The following is a 19823-nucleotide window of genomic DNA, read 5'->3' as shown; positions in this document are numbered from 1 at the left end:
CTGGACGGATAGCAACGTCCCTCTGGGGTGGCTTGAAAGAGAGCATTGACAGCGCTCACCACCAAGGAAAAACATGTCCCAAAATTCAAAGAGGAAATTTACCTGTTGGCGCGTCTCCCCATGTAGCAGTGGTTCTTCTCAGGCAATAAAAGAATAAATGCCTGTGAATATTATTACATGTGTTGCTCCACCGTTTGTGTTCAATATTCCCTGCTTAGAGAAACCAGTGCTATTAAGCTTAAGGTAGTCGTATCTAAAGAAACAAAATTGCAACCAAAAAAAATCGGCTGAACACACTGAGCAATGGAGATAATGAAGCATTCTTACCTGTCATTCGAAGTGTTTTATTTACGTTTGTCAAATACAGGAATTTCATGTACAGAAGAAGTTGGAAGCGGAGAATGAAGAAGCTGTACACTATTTACACATCATAACAATATGCTCTGCAAGAATAACCTTCCGAGAGGTCAAATGATGGCAAATATCAATCAACAACAAACAGATAAAAAGGACGCACATTAACAACGGACATTTAGGCGTTTGGATCGTTTCATGTCACACTTCCTTTAAGAAAGTTGATTTTTTTTCTTTTTACTGGAATAAAACCTCTTTGTGGTTGTCTTTTGAAGAACAAACACACACCCCAAAAAAAATAATAGAAGTTATTTGAAATACATTACCCCTGAATCTCAACCGCTTTCAGACAGAGGCAGGTAGAAACAAGGAGACTATTACATAGTCACTTCGTTTTATCTGTGTAGGTCTGAGAGAAAGAAGAAAGCACTACAGGTGGGCCATTTTTTTTTTTCTATACCCATTTAAAACATATCCCCAAAATTATTTACAGCCATCAAACCCTTTAGGATGATCCTTTCTTTTTTTGAAAAATGTCATTGTATAAATGATACAAACCATGGTTATCAATAGCAACGACTGTGTTTTTATCTTTTGTTTGGCCTTCATTCTTTTCCATGCGGCGTAGTGGCTGACCGAATTCTCGCCAAACATCCTTCGCAATCGCTTCCAAAAATTCTTACCTGGTCTTTTTTTTTCTTGAAATAATCATCTTTGAATGAAACCTTCTTCAAATATATCAACAGTGGCTTTCTTCTGCCCATAGTGAGAGTTGTCCAGAGTTCTGTCTGGACATGTTGCAGGTCCATACAGATGTTTTTATTCAGGCTTTGCCACTGAGGCTGAGCAACTCCATGAAGGAATTAAAAAGCCTCTCAAGCCAGCTCTGGTTGGCCATGCACTGCTGCACCACCTCCTCCTGGCCCGGGTCGTCTGCAGCCTGCTCGATGCTGTCCGTCTACGCACAAAAGGTATTTTCAACATATGATTACCTCTCATTCCATCTATCTATCTATCGAAGCGTTTTAATTTTTGTTTTGCAGCCCACAGGATATGTTTTTCAAAATGATAGTCTTTCTCCCTTTGTGTAATGTGTTTGTTTTGGAGTAATGGCTTCTTTCTGGCACAGTGGTCTTTTCAGCACAATACTCTGTAGATAATGACATACTCTTAGCATGCGCACAAAAGCCTTTCGCTTTTGTTTTGGAGTTGATACGCACATCCCGAACCAAAGCACGTTCATATCTGGGAAACAGACATTTTTCTCCTTCTTGAGAAAATAACAATTGATTTGTACGCAGACTTTTTTTTTTTTTTTTACACTAAATTGTGACTCTGTATGGTAACAAGGTTTCAGTTTAAACTTGTGAAAAAGGGCAACTGGAATGAGATGAGATGGGACTAGCTCTTCGTATTTGAGCACAAAACAGCAGTCTTACCTCCTTCTTGCAATGGAGAAAGGTGTGGTACTTGTAGTGGTGAAGGGAATGATACAGACTGTAGATACGGCATGTTTCCATGGAGAGCTTCAAATCCTGAAAAGGAATTTAAAAAAAAAAAGAGGGATTTTTTTTTTAATAAGAATTTGAGGCAAAGTCAAATTGCGACTTGATATTGGTCGTGTATAAAGTAACACAAAAAGGGTGTTTGGAATACAATGCGAATAAACAAATTGACATCATTTAACACAATACGCTTTCTGTCTCGTTATCCTCAATGTACACACACAAAAAAAAATCCAAGAATCCTTCCCTGAACGTATAAGATGATGTTGTCATGGCAACAGCAGCAGCAGCAGCAGCGGCAGCACTTACTTGTTGCTTAGGAATGCTCCTCTTGCAACGGTTGAGAGTTTTGCGGTTGTAACCCTCGCCACCAAGTCGAACTTTGACACTTCCAGATTCCAGCGGGTCTGCTGTCATTTTAGGAAATATATGAAGAGCCTCCTAGTGAGCAAGGGAGACAAACAAAGCAGGAAAGAAATGTAACTTCTATTTGAAGCACCTCCTGCTGTTTCTGCCTTACCTGGTGCTGAGCACTCATGCTGACTCTCCTCAACAATCTTTTTTTCTGCTCATTCAGCAGACTGTCAATCTTCCTCATGGGTGGCAAGTATAACTCATCTAAGAAACAAAACATCTTTTAGAAACCTGGATCCATTTTATGAGTAGTAGTATGTCAGTTCTCACCGTCGGTGTCCTCCAGGGCTTGGATCATGTCCGGATCCAGCGCCGTGCTGACCAACATCTCCACGTAGCTCCGAAACATCTCTCTCATGGCCCGGCTATTGAGTCCAACGCGCAGAGGACCTGAAAACGCAAAGAACTCTCGCTGAGCTCACGGACATTGTGATGTTTGCCCGCCCGCTGATACCGACCTTCGTCTTCACTGGGGAGAGACGAATCCGATTCGGAGGAGGAGGACGGCAACTCCTTCATCCACTTCTTCCTCTTCTTGGGAGGAGCCTCCGTCTTGTCCAGTGTGCTCTTGCCTCTGGCGTGGCGCACCATCTTCTTGTCAACTCCTCTGTTTTCCTCCTTGACGCACTGAACTTGACCTCTCCTGACCTCCAGCACCTCCCTGGCTGCGATGCCTCTGACCAAGTCCTTTTCTTTCTCAGATTTTTGTCTGTCCTTTTCGGCGACTCTCTCTTTGGCTTGAAGGCGATCCTTCCCCGGTTTGTCCTTTTCCTCTTGTCGCTTCCTGTCTTGTTCCTCCCTCTCTCTGAGTTCCCTGCTCCACTTTTCTCTCTCTTTGTGTTCCCGCTCGGGTTGTGTCGTCTCCTTGTCCTTTTCTTCTCTCTGCTGACTCTGCCATTTGAGGGGCGCTGCTTTGTCTTGTTCTTTCGCCCTATGGTTGTCTTCATGTTGCTCAGTCTCCTTTTCTTTCCTGTGCCTTTCTCTCTGCTCCCTCTCCTGCTTCTCCCTCTCCAATTTTTCCTTGCGCTCTCGTTCCTTTTGCTCCTTCTCGGCTTTCTCCCGTTGGTCCCGCTCTTTCTTGTCCTTCAGCTCCTTCTCTTTGGGTCTCTCCTTGTCCCTGTCGTCTCTCTCCACTCGCGGCGGGGTGGGCAGTTGTTTTGGGAGCGTTTGCCGCCTGTTTGGAAGAAAAGAACAAGCTGAACGAGCCGACCCAGACCATTTGTAGACCATTTGTAGTCTTCTGCGGTGGGAGCACCTGACTTACCTCAAAGTCAGACCAGTTCTGTGCCATGGCTTTCTGGAACACACTCGGACATAGTCTTTCTTGTTGACATTCTCCAGGAACTTCACATACAAACGCTGGTATCGCATTTTAGCGTCACCAAAATAACCCAGATACTGTGGGAAGAGACATTTAGAAGAAGAACAAACTTAAGGGCTTAACTGGTGCCATGACCTTTCTCACCTTTAAAAGATTTTCAAATGGAAAATAATTTACAGGTGAGGCACATAAGTCAGTATCACATGAGCATGGATTTGTTCGGTGTGCTCGTTGGATTTTCGTTTTCCTTCAAGTCTCTTTTGGGGGCAGCACAATCCAATAGCATTTCGTGTACGACAAAACTCACATTACTGGTTGCGCAGAACTGCCTTTGACCATCCTTGATCTCCGGGCTGAATTTTTGGAGCAAGGCTTTCTGCACTCTCCAGATTGGCGGCGGCTCCCGACCCGTCTGCAAAGCCATCTGATGACGGAAACAAACCAAGTGTGCTATTTATGGCTGGTTATTAATCCTTCCCGTGAGCCAAGGAGGAACTCACCTTGAGTGTCCCGATGTCCTCTGTTCGGATAACAAACTCATCCCGTTCGCGGAAGATTCCCTCGCCTCCGCTCTCGCTGTCTTCCGCCTCGCTTTCCCCTGCGATGGCAGCGTCGGCCTGTTTCTTGGCCAGGTGCAAGGCGGTGAGTCGCTGGGACGCCGGGGCTTCTTCTGGGGTGGGTGGGGACGGAGGTGCCGACGAAGAAACGGATGGTGAAGAAGACGAAGAAGAGGAGGAGGGAGAAGCCTGCCCAGCTTCGGGTTCTTGGTCCTGGTCTGAGCACGATGGGGGGGGCGTGGTGGACGGAGGGGCGATGGAGTGGCTCTGAGGAAGGTTGGAGAGAGGCGGGGATGGGAAGGCGGGAGGGGAGGTGGAGGGGGGTGGCGAGGTGCCCGCAGTTGGAGCTGCTTGGTAGGAAACCTGCTGCTGCTGCTGTTTACAGGGAGGAGAAGAAGGATCCACCTCTTCATCCTGCTGGATCGGCGCCGGGGATTTTGCGGAGACAGACAGACGCGCGGGAGGGAGCGGCGAGGGTGAAGAGTAGGTGGGTGGTGAAGGAGAAACAGAGGCTGATGCTGACAGTGGAGCCGGAGCGAGCGACGGGCCTGATGAGGAATCTGGAACACAGGAAAGAGGAAGAGGAGGAGGAGGGGGGGGGGGGGGGGGGGGGGGGGAATCAGCTTCACCTTCAGCTAGGGAATGCGGAATGAAAGGGCTGGACTATACATTTTGATATCAATTATTTGAGGAGTAACTCCGCATATCATTGATGCTCATTGAAATTCAGTGGAAGAAAAGAAATACTTTGGTGCTGCTGAAACCCAAAACAGCCATATTAAATATTAAATTTTCCATAAAAAATGGGGGGGAGATAAAAATTGGGATATGGAATTGGTAGGGGGGATAAGATATATTAATCTAAAAATTGAACCCAATTTGCAACTCCCTTTGTACAACAGCGTGGACACATGGTCAGTAGCAAGTGACTTGGCAGATGATCTTAATGGTCTGCTTCTGAGGGTTTTCCTCATCAGTGATGAAAGTTTTTGGCAAAGCTGACAAACCCTCGTGAATGTTCCGCCACCTGCTAAGCCAAAATGATTTGAGAGCAGATGACCATGCCATTCTGAACAAAGAGAACCAATTACGCTCCAAATTAGATTTAGTCCTACAAGCGAGTCCAGAATCATCTAAGGATTGACATTTGAAGACCTTCCGTTAAACATCCATGAGAAGAAAAAAAAAAAAAAAGTCAAGACGACGGTATTACCTTCAACTTTGGAAGCCTCTGACCTCTGCCTTTCAGATGCTCTGTCCTCTTTCTTCACCTTCAGCTCTTCCAGAGCTTCCTCGGTGGTAGTTTCCCCTCCTCCCCCTTCTTCCTCCTCCCTGTGTTCTCCTGTTGTCTCACTTTGGCTCTCCTCTTCCTCTTCTCTGTTGGACTGCGAGGAGACGAAATGGTTCTCCTCTGGCGCGTGAAGTTGATTGTACGTGAGCATTCCCGCTTCACCGTTAGCCATAGCGGTGACCAGGGGAGGAATGGCGGGAGGCAAGGGGCTGAGCGCGGGCTCCTGCGGGGTTGGGGGAGAGATAGTCGAAGGTACTTTCACCATAGCAGAGGCCATAGCGGCAGCCAGAGAGTGAGGAGTGTCATAAAGGGCGGAGATGGCAGACGAGATGCTTTTCTGCAAGTCTTGGTTTTTACTGACCGAGTCTTCTTCGTCAGAGGAGAAGGACGGCAGGGCCTCCAGGTTCTCTTTCAGTTCGTCATCCAGAGGTTTACAAGGACTGGGGCAACTACCGAGAGCTAAGTCCACCCCCTCGCCTGCCCTCTCCTCGCCGAACGGCTGCTGCGGCGATAGTGGCGGTGTGGGAGTTATGGGTCTGATCCCACCTTTCAGAGAGGAACACGTGTCCATGCTTTCCTCTTCACACCTGTCATCTACCAGTTGGAGGCCTGGCTGTTTTTTGCCCGTCTTCAAGAAGTCCAAAAAAGATGACATGAAGCCAGGTTTAAAGTCAAATGCTTTCTCGTCCACCTGAAAAAAAAGAATAGAGATTAAATGACTAGTACGTACATAGTACATATTTTTTTCCTGTTTTTTTTTTCTTTTTTCTCCAAGACTGCACCTACCAGTCAAAGTCTTATATTCAGCCTCAAACAACGACTTTGGACATATAGTGGAGGAGCATGCGTTTAGGTGCTAACAAGACAAAAAAAAATATTTATTCCATTCATAAAAAAATCTTTTAAGAAAACGAAACAAAATAATTCCCCTAGCCATGATAGTGACTGAACACATGGATCCTCATCATTGCCACTGTTTCAAAAATGTCCATAAACGTATTTTAAGCTGTCCCAATTGTATCATTCAAATGTAAATGAAATCAAGGAAGAACATTCAGTTTGTTGCCTTCTTGGTAGTAAGGCTTGAGAGACAGCAGGTGGCAGCATGGATCCTGCACTTGAAGAAAAAAAAATACAGTAACCATGGCAACGGCTGCCCTGGTAACAGTGATCTCTCTCCTCTCTTTTGTCAGTCAGAGAGAACTGGCTGTCAGTCAGCTCAAACCTTCCTTTTCCCCCCAAATCCGATGATCAGAAAACAGCACAGAATGTTGCACATTTGTGTATTCTTCCCTTTCCAATCGAAAGTCATTGATGGCACAAATGAAAACATGCAATGCATGCTGTTTTAAAAGCGTTACGAGATAAAGGCTTGGCTTGGCTTGTCTTCATGCAATGCAACTTACAGAATTGGAGAGTTTCTGCATAGCGCCCCAGGCTTCGGGGTTCAACGGATCTTCAATTTCTTTCTTCCACGTAATCTGTGTTGTAATCAGAAAAACAAAAAATGTAAATGTTTGGTGGCATTCTTGAGCTAAAATCACTAGATGCTTCACTACTCAATTGTTAAGGTTGTGCTCTATCATTCTAAAATTGCAGGACTACAGATTTGAGAGGGGCGGGGGGGGGGGAAACCTCCAACCCTCCAAAGCAGCACCTACAAAAAAAAAAAATCAGCAGTATAACCATGGTTACCAAGTCGCCACAATGAGAGCATATCTCCAAATACAATCACATAACTGTAAAGGAGTTGGACAGAAGGTGCTTTCTTGCAGCCAAAATATAGATCACACATTTAATGTTCAAACTGTAAAAGAGATAAATCCCTATTTAAATCGCAATACCACATTATATCCCCAGACCAGAATAGCGAGACATTTTTTAATCAGACTATTTTATTTCTCGAATTAAATTACATAACGTGACCGCTAGCTATTTTATAGCTTATAAAAAAAGGGCCTATAATTGACTACATAGTGAATGAAATGAGAACGTATAGAAAAATTTATGCTTTTTAACACGCATCAAATATTTCTGATTCTCAGGTCTTCATTTTTAATAGAAAAAAAAATCACTGTTTAGCCAATTTTTTTCAACCATAGCCCGCTTTTTTTTTTTTTTTTTGTCATTTTGCCACTCCTCTGTGAAAAAGCCGCCTGATTCGCCCTCAAGCTGTTGTGAATAATTTGACAGAGGAGATGAGAAACTCTCAGCTTTGGTCACACATTGCACAGAGCCAGTCCATTCAAATCTGGATAGTAAAACCCGTATTGTCGTCATCCACATGATCTTTTCAGAGAATCAATCAATCGCATGCATTGAATTGGCGTTGATGTCGATACCTCTCCGGAATTCTCATGATGCATCTTGTCCCGCGTCTGACTTATTTCATTTCTGCTGTTGTCAATATTGGCACTGGGTCCAGGACTGGGGCCCAGTGATGGCGCTGACCCCATGGATCCGTCAGACAGAGCTGGATCGGTGCTGGACAGTGAATCGGTCCTCAGCAACGATTCTGATGGGGGCATGGCGGAACCCAGGAGAGCGACCTGAAAGACACATCCCCGATAGAACTTCAAGTCAGACATCTAATGGAAAAGGATTTTGTCTTATTTGACACGTCATCGTTCGTAAAATCCAAATGTGATTTTCACTCTACCTTGACAGGGCTGCCTGGATCTTGTTGCAGCTGTTGGGCCGGCTGCTGCATATGTTGTTGGTAATTGTGTTGCTGTGGTTGGTGATGTATCGGGTGGTGGGAGGGGGGCACGTGATGATGCAAAAGATGTTGCGATAGATGGTGGTGGTCCAGCTGTTGTCCGTGATGTTCGTGTGGATGCTGTTGGAGATGCTGCGCATGGCTGAAGTGCTGCTGCTGCTGCTGCTGCTGCTGCTGCTGCTGTTGATGCTGATACGGGAGGCTGCGGGCTTTATTCATATCTTGATGAATTTCCACGTGTCCTTCCTCCCTCCTACCTCGACCCCTCCCCCTCCCGCGACCCCGTCGACTTTCTCCAGCCGCTGATCCCATCAGGCCTCGGCAGTAAGAAGGCTCCGGAAGAGGGCGTATTCGTGGTCTTCCTCTAGGGCGAGGAGGGCCTTCACGTTTGGGTTTGGTCGGTTTCCTCCCTCTTTTCTTTGGGCCGTCCTGGGGGAGGAGTGCTTGAGAATGCCCGAGGGAAGAATAACTGGACGGGTGGCAGAAGTCCATGTCAGTCATCAGCGGACTGAGCCCGCCGACTCCGGGCGTACCGCTAGACTTTCGACAACTAGAAACCAAGTCAGGGAGAAGATCGGGAAGGCGTCGACTGTTTAGACGTATATCAGCCGGACCGTCGGCTTTATCTTCATCGTCTTCAAATTCATACTCTTGCGCGTAGTTTTTCTTTGTAAGAGTTTGGGGCTCACGCCGCTGTTTCAGCAAATGAAAGGAGCTGCTGGTTTTTAGCATTTTTTTAGGTCGGGATGAACAAAAGATGGCCGAGGTCATACCAGGATTGCTCGAACCGCCGACGACATCCACAGATCCAGTCATTTTGTCTTGAGCAGATGGATTCAATCCCATAGCAGGAGTTTGCGTCTGGATAAGGCCGAGTTGATCGGTATTCACAGTTGAGGGCAGATCGTGGGTCTTCATGGAGTCAAGGTCTAAATTCAGATTTGTATTTCCAGATCCGGAGAGACCGTGACAATATTGTCCGTAGCCTTGATCTCCGTGATGAGCCACCAGACCGTAACGTTGTCCACCGTCTCCTGTTTTTAGGACATCCATGCCCTCTTGCCCACGAGCTTGGGTAACGTCCTCTTGAGAAGTCTGTCCAGTCACTGAATTTCCAGCACAACTGGACTTATAGTTTGCTGAGCAAAACATGTCATCCATTCCTGGAAAGAAAGTCCTGTCTTCATCATTTAAGAGCGAGTCTGAAAAGCAGATTGACGTTAAAGACGTAAACTGCTCCTGTTGCTGATTTGGATTCAGTCTTGTTTTTCCACCAGGGCTCACGGTGTCATACTGATGTTGCTTAAGTGTCTCCATCTGGGTGTGCGACAGATGGTTTTCCGTCTCTCTCGGTTGGGACTGTTGCAGTTGTTGGGGGGTTCCTACGTTTGCTGCCATCCGATGTGCCTGCGGATGAGCTAAATGGGAAAGTTGATGGTGACCGTGCGCTTGGTGTTGATGGTGTGGGTGGCTCTGAGATTGGTTGACATGGTGGAAATGAGAGGTGCTGGGTAAACCCATGTCTGGTTCCGACAGGAAGCCATGAAGCTCTGTCTGTTGAGGATGGTGGTGGGATGACAGACTGTGCTGTTGTCTATGTCTTTCCCCAGCAACAACGTCACCTTCTGCACCAATCCTGATGCCGTGTCTATCCAACGCCAGAGAGCCTCCACCATCTCTGCTCCTTGACTGCGAAAGACGCTGGTCCATCATCTCTAGCGTGGAGTTCTGGTTGATTCGGCTTTGCTCTCTCGGTGCTCCCAGGCTATAGCGTGTATCCAAACTCTGATTCTGTAGCTGGAGTTGCAACTGTGAGGATTGATTCTGCGTATGGGACTCCACCCCTGCCAGCCCTGCTCCTCGAGATGATCCCATCATATCTTGCTGGCTCAAGGGATGTTGCTGCTGTGCTTGCTGGGGGTCCATTTTAGTCCGCGACATGACAGAATGCAACATCTGAGTTTGCTGAGGACAATCCGGCGGCGAGTTCATCATCTGGTGTGAAGCCTGATTTTGTCGCACATCTGGTGTATTGCACAAGTAGGAACTATCTGTCCGATCTGAAGCCTTTTTTAACTCCATGTGAGGATGCGAGTGAGGATGGTTTTGCTGAGACTGATGGGGGGGTTGAGAGAGCTGTTGTTGGCTTTGAGAATGGGGTGACAGGTGGGAGATATGGTGGGAATGCGGGTGCTGCGTGTAGGGGTCCCCTCTTGCGTAATGACCAACGGAACCCAGGGAGTCGTGTTCTGATTGATGCGAGTGGTTAGTATGGGAAAGAGAGTCCGCGACCCCTTCGGAAGTGGATTTCGGTAAGTCCGACTTGGTCTGTTGTTGCTTCTTCTGTGATATTTCCAATTGACTACTCAACCCACTTGTTACTTCACTCATAGATGTTTCGGGGTCCGGAGTGCCAGCGCTATTTGTACGAATGACACTGTGAAGGTGGTAACGCTCCTCGGAGATCTTGTTCATGTCATAAGTCACTCCCTTAGCGTCTGTGTCTTCAGATAATGGGAGTTGGGATCTGTGCATAGACGCTTGATGATGCTGTGCAGAATGAGAAGTTGAACTTTGAGTGTGGAGTAATTGCTGGATGAGGAAATCGTCATCTTCCTCCTCTTGGGAGCGCTCGCCTCCGAGCATGTTGCTCTGTGTTTTTGGTTTGGGCGGAGTTGAGTGGTACGGCTGTTGGTGTGTTTCGTTCATGTGATGGGACGACGCCATGAATGGAGGTGAGAGCATGGAGGGTAGGTATTTGCTGGCTCCTGAACTTCCAGGGGATTGTGCGGGTCGTGCAGAAGCAGGAGAGTGCAACCCGGGGTGGGGCACAGTAGAACTGATAGAAGGTGCGGGACTGGACTCATTCAAGTGGTACGAATTGCTGCCTCCACTGGCGGCACTGGCAACCCCGCTTCCGGAACCTGCAGATCCAAGTCCAGTATCAAGTGAGGAAACTCCAGATGCACCACTTCCTGTTGATCCTGCAGCATTTCCATACCCTAAAGTAGGACTTTCTGCTCTTCTGTGAGAAGCTGAACTAAAGCTTGAGTCTCCAAAGACAATTTCTGCTGAGAATGAGCGTCCGCCTGAGCTTAAATCAGTGTAAGCCTTCCCTCCATTCCCTCCTGCTCCAGAACTGATGTCTCTTGGATTCGGAGAACCAAAGCTAGCGCAAGACTGAGACATGTGAGTCGATGCTGGCTGGTTAGGAGAGTATGACTGGGCTTGTTGCTGGGGAGGGGTCTGGCCCGGTAGACTTGTGCTAGATTTAGAGCCTGGTGGAGAACCGTAAGCTGAGAGGCGGGCTTTGGGAGCTGACTGGGCTGATGACACCACCGGCAAAGGGGGTGGTACCGGTACCGGTTGAGGTGGGGGCTGCTGACGAGAGGGAGCGGACAAGGTGCCGGTGCTTGTTTTGGGGTTTGAAGATGATGAAGAGGTGCTGGACGAAGCCGTCGGCGGGGTCTGTGAGGTTCGCGATGAAGATGATGTTGAATTTGATGAGGAGTTGCCACTTGCGGAGCTCTTGTTTTCTTTCGACCCAGATAAGGAGGAGGAGGCCAAGCTGGAGGAAGAAGAGGCGTAGGGTGTTTGAATACTGGGTTGATACGGTTGTGACTCGGACTGTAATGAGGGTTTGGGATCTGATGGTGGACTGTGCTCCTCTAAGGAACTACAGGGCATACCGGCATGACGGTGTTGGCTCGGCATTTGCTGAAAGCCCATTGAGCCGCCGCAACTGAGATATTGCTGGAGTGGGAGTGGAGTGGAATGAGCCGGGGAGGAACGTTGGTAATGTTTTATAACGGTATCTTGACGGGGAATTGCCCTCTCGTGTGGAGGAAGTGGCTGTGGAGGGGTTGTGGGTATCAGGGCTGGAGTAGATGAAAACATGGAGGCATTATAGAGCTGAGAGGACTGGTTGTGAAGTTGGGAGGACAGGAGGTTAAACTGGGGAGGGGGTAGGTGGCAACCGGAGGAGTTGGGCGGGGCATGGTTTTGCGCCATTGGCGCTAGCTCCTGCGAGCTCCGGTAGGCGCTACTCTGGGAAGACAGCAGGCGATCAAATCCCAAGCTGGACTGGGAGGAGGTTTTAATGTGCAGCAGGGGATCGTGAGGGGACAACAAACCATTGGAACTTGGACTAAAGGTGGGGGTGTCCTGGAGGGATAATGAAGGAGTGAAGGAGCGTCCAGAAAAAGAGCCAGGATGCTGGTATGCGGAAAGGGCTGAAGAGGAGGGGAAGGAGCCGGAACCCGGAAGAGCTCCTGAAATAAAGAGCTCTGTTGGGGCCGGTGTGTGCATTGCTAAAGGACACAAACGGACATTCAATGGATATGGTCAGTTACTACGAGTCATGCTTCAAGATTCACTACATTGGGGAAAGTTCAAATGGGGTCATTTTAACCACTGACGATTCATCTTTTGAAATGATTATTTACAATCCTGCAGTATTTCACTTGTGTTTCCATTAAACTAGGATTCCCCTAACATGCTGACACTTACCAGTCTGCCAAGAGGGAGTACGAAATTGCGTGAGGAGGGAAGAAGCAGAGGGTGGGGGCTGGGGACCACGGGAATCTAAAGCTGAAATCAGATTCATGACGGATGGATCGGGACCCGAGGGGCCCGAGTGGTGGAGACTGGCATCAAATAGACCTGAAAGGCCTGGCAACAAAGCGCACATGTCATGTTTTCAATTTCAATTTGATCAAACGTTTAATATTTGAAGTCAGATATTAATATACATTATTTAACAAAATGTGAATCAAAGAGGGGGGGGGGGATTCAAAACTGTAATCACCACATGCCACTGTCTTTCCAAAAGGGGATTGATCAGTTGGATAGATCTCCAAACTTTTTTTAATTGATGCTATCTTTTTCCTTACCCAATGTGCGTCCACCCCAGGCCCCACCCTGTCTGGAGCCTCCCGGGTGGTGATTGGTTGCATAACTCTGGAGGGGGTGCGGGGTACCATAGGCTTGCCGGTGGAGCAGCTCGGAGTCGGGGTGTGATGAGCCGGCACTCCCGTACATGAGGCTGAAAACGTGATCAACATTAAGTTCTTTTAGAAAATACATGGGGGGGGGGGGGGGAGTAATGTAAAAATAATATAATCTATAATAACTAAACCGATGTTTCCCCAAATATTGAGTCAGGGAGCATATTTTACATTACAAAAACCACAACTCTAAACAAAAACGTCACAAAGAAGTAATTTAGTTTTATCATGTACTGTGCTGGAGTATTTAATTATTCTATCAGTATGAATCACTGGCATGGGTAGGTGAAAATACATTACTGTACATAGTTATAATTTCACACTTGATGAGTCATCGATCGTGGCAATTGCAGAAATTATTTTTAAAAAATGATAATAAAAAATAGCTATGCATTTCTCATGGTTGTTTGTACTGTATTATGTTCCTTGTTATTAATTTGGTGTGTTGGATGCTGATATGTCTTAACCAAAATATAATCTTTTTTTTGCAACAATGGCAGGGAAGTTCCATTTAATTCTGTAAGCCATTTATTGCTTTTAGCTCTCCTATTGCCAGTTTATCCTGCATCACAGACATGCATAAATATGGAATGCTCATGCACGCAGCATTTTTCCACAGACAGCTCGCCAAAGAATCTGACGGAGGAGCGATGGTTGGTCATGGTTGGAGGTTGTCAAGGCGACCGCTAACGTGAAGCAGCGAAGCTAACAGCAGCTCGACTGAATTCAGTGAGGTTTCCAGGCCGCGCGCGCGCGCGCGCTTCATTCCAGCACACTGGCTGCATTGGCGTGGAAAGAAAATCGACTCAATGAATCATTTATTGGCGGGAGAAGTAAGTTGGGCTGGGTGCAACTGTAGTTCAGTGCTGAATGGTGTCAACGTAAAACGACTGTTTGCTAGATCTTTAGCCCGATCGCTAAGCGGGGCTCCGGTCTCGGATCCGAGCAAGCACTGGAAGAATGCGTGGAGGCAGGCTGTCAGCGTGCTGCATTGGCACACGCTCACCAACATGTGTGCACAATCAGCCAAGTAAGCCACGAAGGACAACTTGCCGGGCGACGAAACGCAACTTGCGGAAGGCATTGCATCTAATTAGCTGACGCTTAATCCGGCGACAGAACGAGGGCACGTTCGTCAGTCACGTGACGTGATTGCAAAGCATTGTTTACTAATCGGGGAAACGTCAGATTTAGCAGTACAACATTGGAGGAGGAGGTGTTTTGTCATTTGAAAACAATGCTCTCTCTCTCCGTCAATTTTGCTGAGGAAATATATTCCGGAGCCGTTTGCACTTGTCTGTTGAATATGTGCAAATAGTTGTCCAGACGAGAGAGAAGCAGTGAAGCATGCCCCCCCCCCCCCCCCCTCCCGGAGCTTCAAGTGTCTCCTCTCCTGTCCTGTCACGCGTGTGTTGTCTTAAGGAAGACAAAGCTGCAGAGGTGATGGATAACAATGCAGCCCCCGCGTATGGAGCCAGATGTCATCTGTCATTCTTCCACATGTCTCCATTGAAATAAATGAAGCCCCCCCTTTTTTTTTTTACACCCCCGCCCGCCCCTCAACGCGATTCCCCGTACTGTCACTATTAACCTTCCATCGCATTTTAAAGACGCCCCCACCCCCTACCCCAGTTTGATGACAATACGCCTGACTGTACCTGAGTGGCGAGCACCGTGCATTGAGCCCGCCTGGCTGAATGCAGGGGTCCCCCCCCACACGCCCCCCAAATCACCTCGCTTACCTTGCTTTGGCCGATCTGTCGTAACTCCATCCCGTCCCAGAGCCGAGATCTCCGAAGCCGGCTGCAGGATAATTCCTCTCCATGAAAAAGAAAAAAAAAAGGAGGCTGCCTGGATGAAGATGGGCAGCAGATAGTACGAGTGGGGTGGGGGGGTAGGGGGGAGAGAGAGAGAGAGAGAGAGAAAGAGAGAGAGAGACAGGGGAGGGGAGGAATGTCCTCTCTTCCTTCTCTTTGCGCTCGCTTCTGTTTATTTCTCTGCTTGACGAGCCTGTAGACTGGGAGGAATGGAGGGAGGAGGAGGAGGAGAAGGAGCGAGTGGAGGAGGCGGAGGAGGAGGGGGTCACAGCAGCCAGGAGTACCTCCTCCCCATACTGTCTATTGTCTCCCGCGCTCAGCTCCACGTTCCTCAGCAGCTCCAATACGCAAGCCCACCACACCAAAGCTATTTTGGCCCCTTTTCTTCACAAGACGCCATTTTTAAGACGATTCTTCTCTTCCGTCCCCCTCCTCCAGTTCTCTCTCTCTCCCTCACGCACATTAATTTGTTACGCACGGCAGCGCTCTCGGTAGTATTGTGGGGGCCCTTGAGGAAGAAATTGGCTGTGCTGAACAAGCTCCGCTTTTTTATGGTCACTCGTCTGCCGTTTTAACGACAACCACATGCTGGAACGTGCAGAAGAATGGCGCGTTGACATCTTCCCGCCAGCACGTGCACGCGCGTGTACTTGTCTGTACTAGCCAGACAAGTTGGCTACAATTGTACAATTCCTCGAATATAAGCATCTTAATGGATTTATTGTGACTCAGCCACATCATACACACAAACTGAAAGTACAAAGCAGTAATGCGGAGAGGGGAAAAAAAAAAAAAAAAAAAACAGCCCCACCCCTCACTTATACCCAATTAAGAGCATCTCATCTAAACATGGTACGTCATCCTATCAAAAGTGTCCATTTTGAGTTTGGCTATCAACTCCGCCTATAAATACGTTATACAACATGCAATATTTAAACTTGACTCAAACCATCATCAAGCGCCAGCATCAACCACTTTGAAGCAGCTCTGGCTGGCTGGCTGGCTGGCTGGCTGGCTCAGACAGGGCTCACTCGTTGTCTCGTGGGTTTGCAAACTCAGATGGCGCCCCCCTGTGGTCAAACAAGAGGCAAATCTTTTCGAGAGCTTTAAATCGGGACAATAAGTACATGAAAAAATCTTTAAGTTTTTGTGCAAGTGAGTGAGCTAGATGATTTTATTTATGATTCATTTATGAATATTATATATGTTTTGACATACTATCATAGTTAATAATAATAGAGCTCATATAGCCTAAATATCATCATAGAGTGCCTGACTGTCTGCATATCTGATTTAACAACATAGCTAGCCATTAGCCTGAATTGATGTTGATGTTGCAAGATGATGCTGCCACCATAAAATAGTGATTTGGTCAGCGGGCTGTCTGTTGTGCTCCTGCCAGATGTTGGCTGAGCATGCAATTTGACCGTTTGCCAATTGAATGCAGGCTGAAGATCCCATCGATTGATGTTGTACAGGTATTGTGGATATTGATATGAAACAAATGCGCAAATACCGGTGTGGAATCATAAAAAGGCTTTTTGTCATACGGACAAGTTACAGCGATTTTAAAACGAGGCTGCACTGTGTAGGTGGAAGAGAAATACTTGTTGAATGGCAAAAAGAATCTATTAATTCCATGCTGTGAAACATCTCAAAAGAATAATGAGCTCGACAGATGTTTTTTCTTCTTCTTCTCCAGAGCAACCATCGACTCCCCTGGACAGGGCCTTCAGTCAATTGCAGCAGAACAAATTTGGAAGATGTACAAGCTTTATTTATGACAGCAAAAATATGTAGAGGTTCAACTTTAAAACAATGGCCCCAAAATGGTTTTTGTGGTACACCTGCTTGTGATAACAAGAAGGGCCTCTCAGACATCGCTATGGCAACCCCAGTTCACCTATTTTTGCAGTCTAGAGCACAGGAAAACATTTTTGGACCCACCTAATGTTGTGTTGCTGTCATTGGCATTGACAATGCAGTTCACAGTGGAATGTATTACACTAATTATGAACTAACTAACAGCAGCTAGCAAAGTCAATGCTCGACTTCTTCAATCCCTGACCACTCCTTGGTCAAAAACGCAGTTAACAATATTTGTATTCACTGCAGTGGCCTAAAAGTACTTTATAAAATATTCAACTTCTTAAAATCTGGACCGAGATTTTAAATTGAATGAATGAGTTTGGCATTCCAGCTGTACATTGAGCACGTTGCACTTATCATGAAGAAAACATCGACTTACCCTGAATAAGGTGGCGGTGGGGCATCGTGTATCCCACTGCGGTTCAGAGCCTCGCTGTAACTTGGTAGACCCGGGGCAGTTGCCAGGGGCACCATCTCTGGGGCTGGACGGCCATCTAGCGCCATCCTCAAAGGAGACAAGATGCAGGAAATCGTTCAGAGAATCATTTAACAGGCCAGTTGATGTGAAAATAGTATGACAGTAGGGATGTAAATTCTCTAACATGTCAATGCTGCGTATACATTGCCAAATTCCAAACCACGGCTAACTTTTCTTTTTTTTTGGAGTAAATGACATGACGCATGTCTTTTTGTTCTCATCATCTCTCCCCATCTTTTATTCTGCCATGTGGGGCAGCAGAAGCCTCCATCCCAAGTTGCCATGGCGACAGCACAGTACAGTGAGTGATATATTATAATTTTACATTGGGCTTAGGGGAATTCTGCCTAGCAACAAGTGGCACACGGACGTCAGATAATGAGGTAAAAGCAATCCGAGCAATTTTCTGTTGCATTGCGACTCCTGCTAGTGGCTTCAAATTGCTTCCCCACCAATTTGTTCCCTGAGAGACACAGTTGTGCGACATGCTGTGAACTTACTGCACAGGTCTCCTTCCCCCTTTGTTCTTGGCCTTGTAGAAGTAGATACCCAGCACAGTGGCAATCACAGCACACACCAATAATGCCAGGATCCCTGCCACCAGGCCTGACACGTCCACGCTTGGTGCTGCAAGACATGAAAGGATTTGACTGGTACAATTTTTGTGAATAGAGTTGAACGGAAATACAAAGAAATGTGAATCAGAAGAAATAATACTCCAACAAGTAATTCAAAGTATTACCGTAGCTTTCGATATAGTCGCTCCAAAACGCATCCTGGTGATGGAAATAAAAGAGACAAAGTAGAAAAGTAGTAACAAAGTACAAATATCTAATTACAGTACAGACTTCTCCCTTTTGTCAACCTCCAGAGACAAAGACACGACAGAGAGTTCAAGTCAAACTTGGTCACCTATGGAGGATCAAAACTGGCAAAATATAAAAATAAAAATACTACATGTATGAATTGAGGGCTTCATGAATGAATTGAATTAAGAGATTTGCTTGATTTTATGTGCTAAATGATGAAAATAGGGTATTATATAAAAGTGACAATAAATATACATTTTGACTTTTGTGTACTCCTTGACCTTTGTTACAGCATAAGTAGTATTACCGTCTGAATGACATCCTCAAACACTTCTCTGGCCTCTTCATATGTGCATATCTCCTCCAGACATTCCCTTTCAAGATCGTCCCGTACCACTAGTTCAAAGTCCCAGCTGTTATAAAGCAGTGAGCGAGACAGGAAGGCATTGGCTGACTCTTGGTCCACTAACGGTGAACTCCCTGCAAAACACAGACAGGCAAAAGTTGACCTACAGAACTTAAAGGTACACTATAAGCATTGTTAGAGTGACATTTTGTCATTGTCCGATTGCAGTCCATCCATCCTTTTTTGTTGGGGTCATTGTAAAATAAAATAAAATAAAATAAAATTCTACAATGGCTTGAAATGTATTCAACATTTTCAATTTTTCCACAAAGAGTGAGAGAAAATGAAAGCAAAAGAGAGAGAGAGCGAGCGAGAGAGACCAAGGAGGCTGAGTACAAATGCAAAATTGTGTCTCTTTTCCAATATACTTTAAAATGATCTGCTACTTTGTGTTGCTTTATCACATAAATTAAAAAACAACAACGTTGGTTTAGAATTGTAAGTTGGCCAAATGTAGGAACATTTTATAAAGTACACAAATACCTTTTCAAGGTACTGTATAATTACAACTAAGACACGATTTGAAAATCTGAATTATCGCTATCAAAATAATTTGTATCATTTTTAAAATACACAACTACAACACATGCGTTCGTAATGGTGTGGCCTACGAGTACGAAGCCTATTCAGTAAATATGCTAGAGGCTAAGATCAATTTATCACTTAACTTCGGTATAAGACTCACTATCTTCATAGTTTCTGATGCATGAAACCAGGACACCAACAATAAACATTGCAGTCCTATTGTCCTTCCTAATAGCTTACATAAAGTTACAGGTTATTCGGTCATACTTCATAGACAGCAAAATGGTTATATAAATAGTAAGTGAGCAGAGGTGTGGTTTACCTGAAGGGTGTCGGTAGGTGAGCGAGCAGTAAACCAACTGAAGAAAAACCAGCACAGGGATCCACATCATTAAGGCTGCCATTGAAAGAAAACCGACATGGAACCTGAAAAAGGAAATAAATGAAAGACAACATGTCTGATATTACACCATCAGCCAATCAAGCTTACCTGCTTATCCGGCTCCTCCGGGAGTGTGTGTTCCTTCCCTCCTCAGAAAAACATGGGACTTAACAAACAAGTGTCTTTAGGATATTTTAGTTTGAAACGTCAAGACTGTCACACACACCAAGCGTCGTCTTCCCAAAGCAAGCTCACATCCCGAAACCTGTTGGACAACATACCAGGTCGAGGGCGGGACCTCTTCAAACCTGTCTGTTTCACTGCCTGTCTACAACACAAGCACACACAAAGCATGGGACCACCATCCATA

At 46.3% G+C, this 19823-nt stretch overlaps 2 protein-coding genes across 3 annotated transcripts; both read right to left on the bottom strand.

The window, feature by feature from the left end:
* Positions 1-328: 328 nt before the first annotated feature.
* On the bottom strand, positions 329-15544 carry prr12b (proline rich 12b). Of its 2 annotated transcripts, XM_088356960.1 has the most exons (17): positions 14910-15544; positions 13054-13205; positions 12671-12832; positions 8102-12471; positions 7785-7991; positions 6849-6923; positions 5804-6133; positions 5365-5665; positions 4095-4711; positions 3902-4018; positions 3538-3671; positions 2732-3447; positions 2544-2663; positions 2380-2477; positions 2169-2300; positions 1794-1889; positions 329-1312 (listed from the first exon to the last, which is right to left on the bottom strand). In XM_088356960.1, the coding sequence occupies exons 1-17, from the start codon at positions 14990-14992 to the stop codon at positions 1178-1180; spliced, it is 7845 nt and encodes a 2614-aa protein (XP_088213086.1). In that variant the 5' UTR covers positions 14993-15544; the 3' UTR covers positions 329-1177. The 2 variants fall into 2 exon arrangements, with proteins under 2 accessions (XP_088213086.1, XP_088213085.1); XM_088356959.1 differs by having other exon boundaries at positions 5365-6133.
* A 141-nt stretch (positions 15545-15685) lies between these two features.
* prrg2 (proline rich Gla (G-carboxyglutamic acid) 2) lies at positions 15686-19728 on the bottom strand. Its single transcript, XM_088356968.1, has 7 exons — positions 19562-19728; positions 19394-19497; positions 18448-18620; positions 18074-18107; positions 17832-17958; positions 17233-17358; positions 15686-16054 (listed from the first exon to the last, which is right to left on the bottom strand). The coding sequence occupies exons 2-7, from the start codon at positions 19473-19475 to the stop codon at positions 16012-16014; spliced, it is 585 nt and encodes a 194-aa protein (XP_088213094.1). The 5' UTR covers positions 19476-19497; positions 19562-19728; the 3' UTR covers positions 15686-16011.
* Positions 19729-19823: the final 95 nt, after the last annotated feature.

This window comes from Syngnathus floridae, chromosome 17 (assembly GCF_059516105.1).
Source record: "Syngnathus floridae isolate MCC-2025c chromosome 17, RoL_Sflo_1.0, whole genome shotgun sequence".
Classification (NCBI taxonomy): domain Eukaryota; kingdom Metazoa; phylum Chordata; class Actinopteri; order Syngnathiformes; family Syngnathidae; genus Syngnathus; species Syngnathus floridae.
This window is presented reverse-complemented; position numbering and strand designations above follow the sequence as displayed.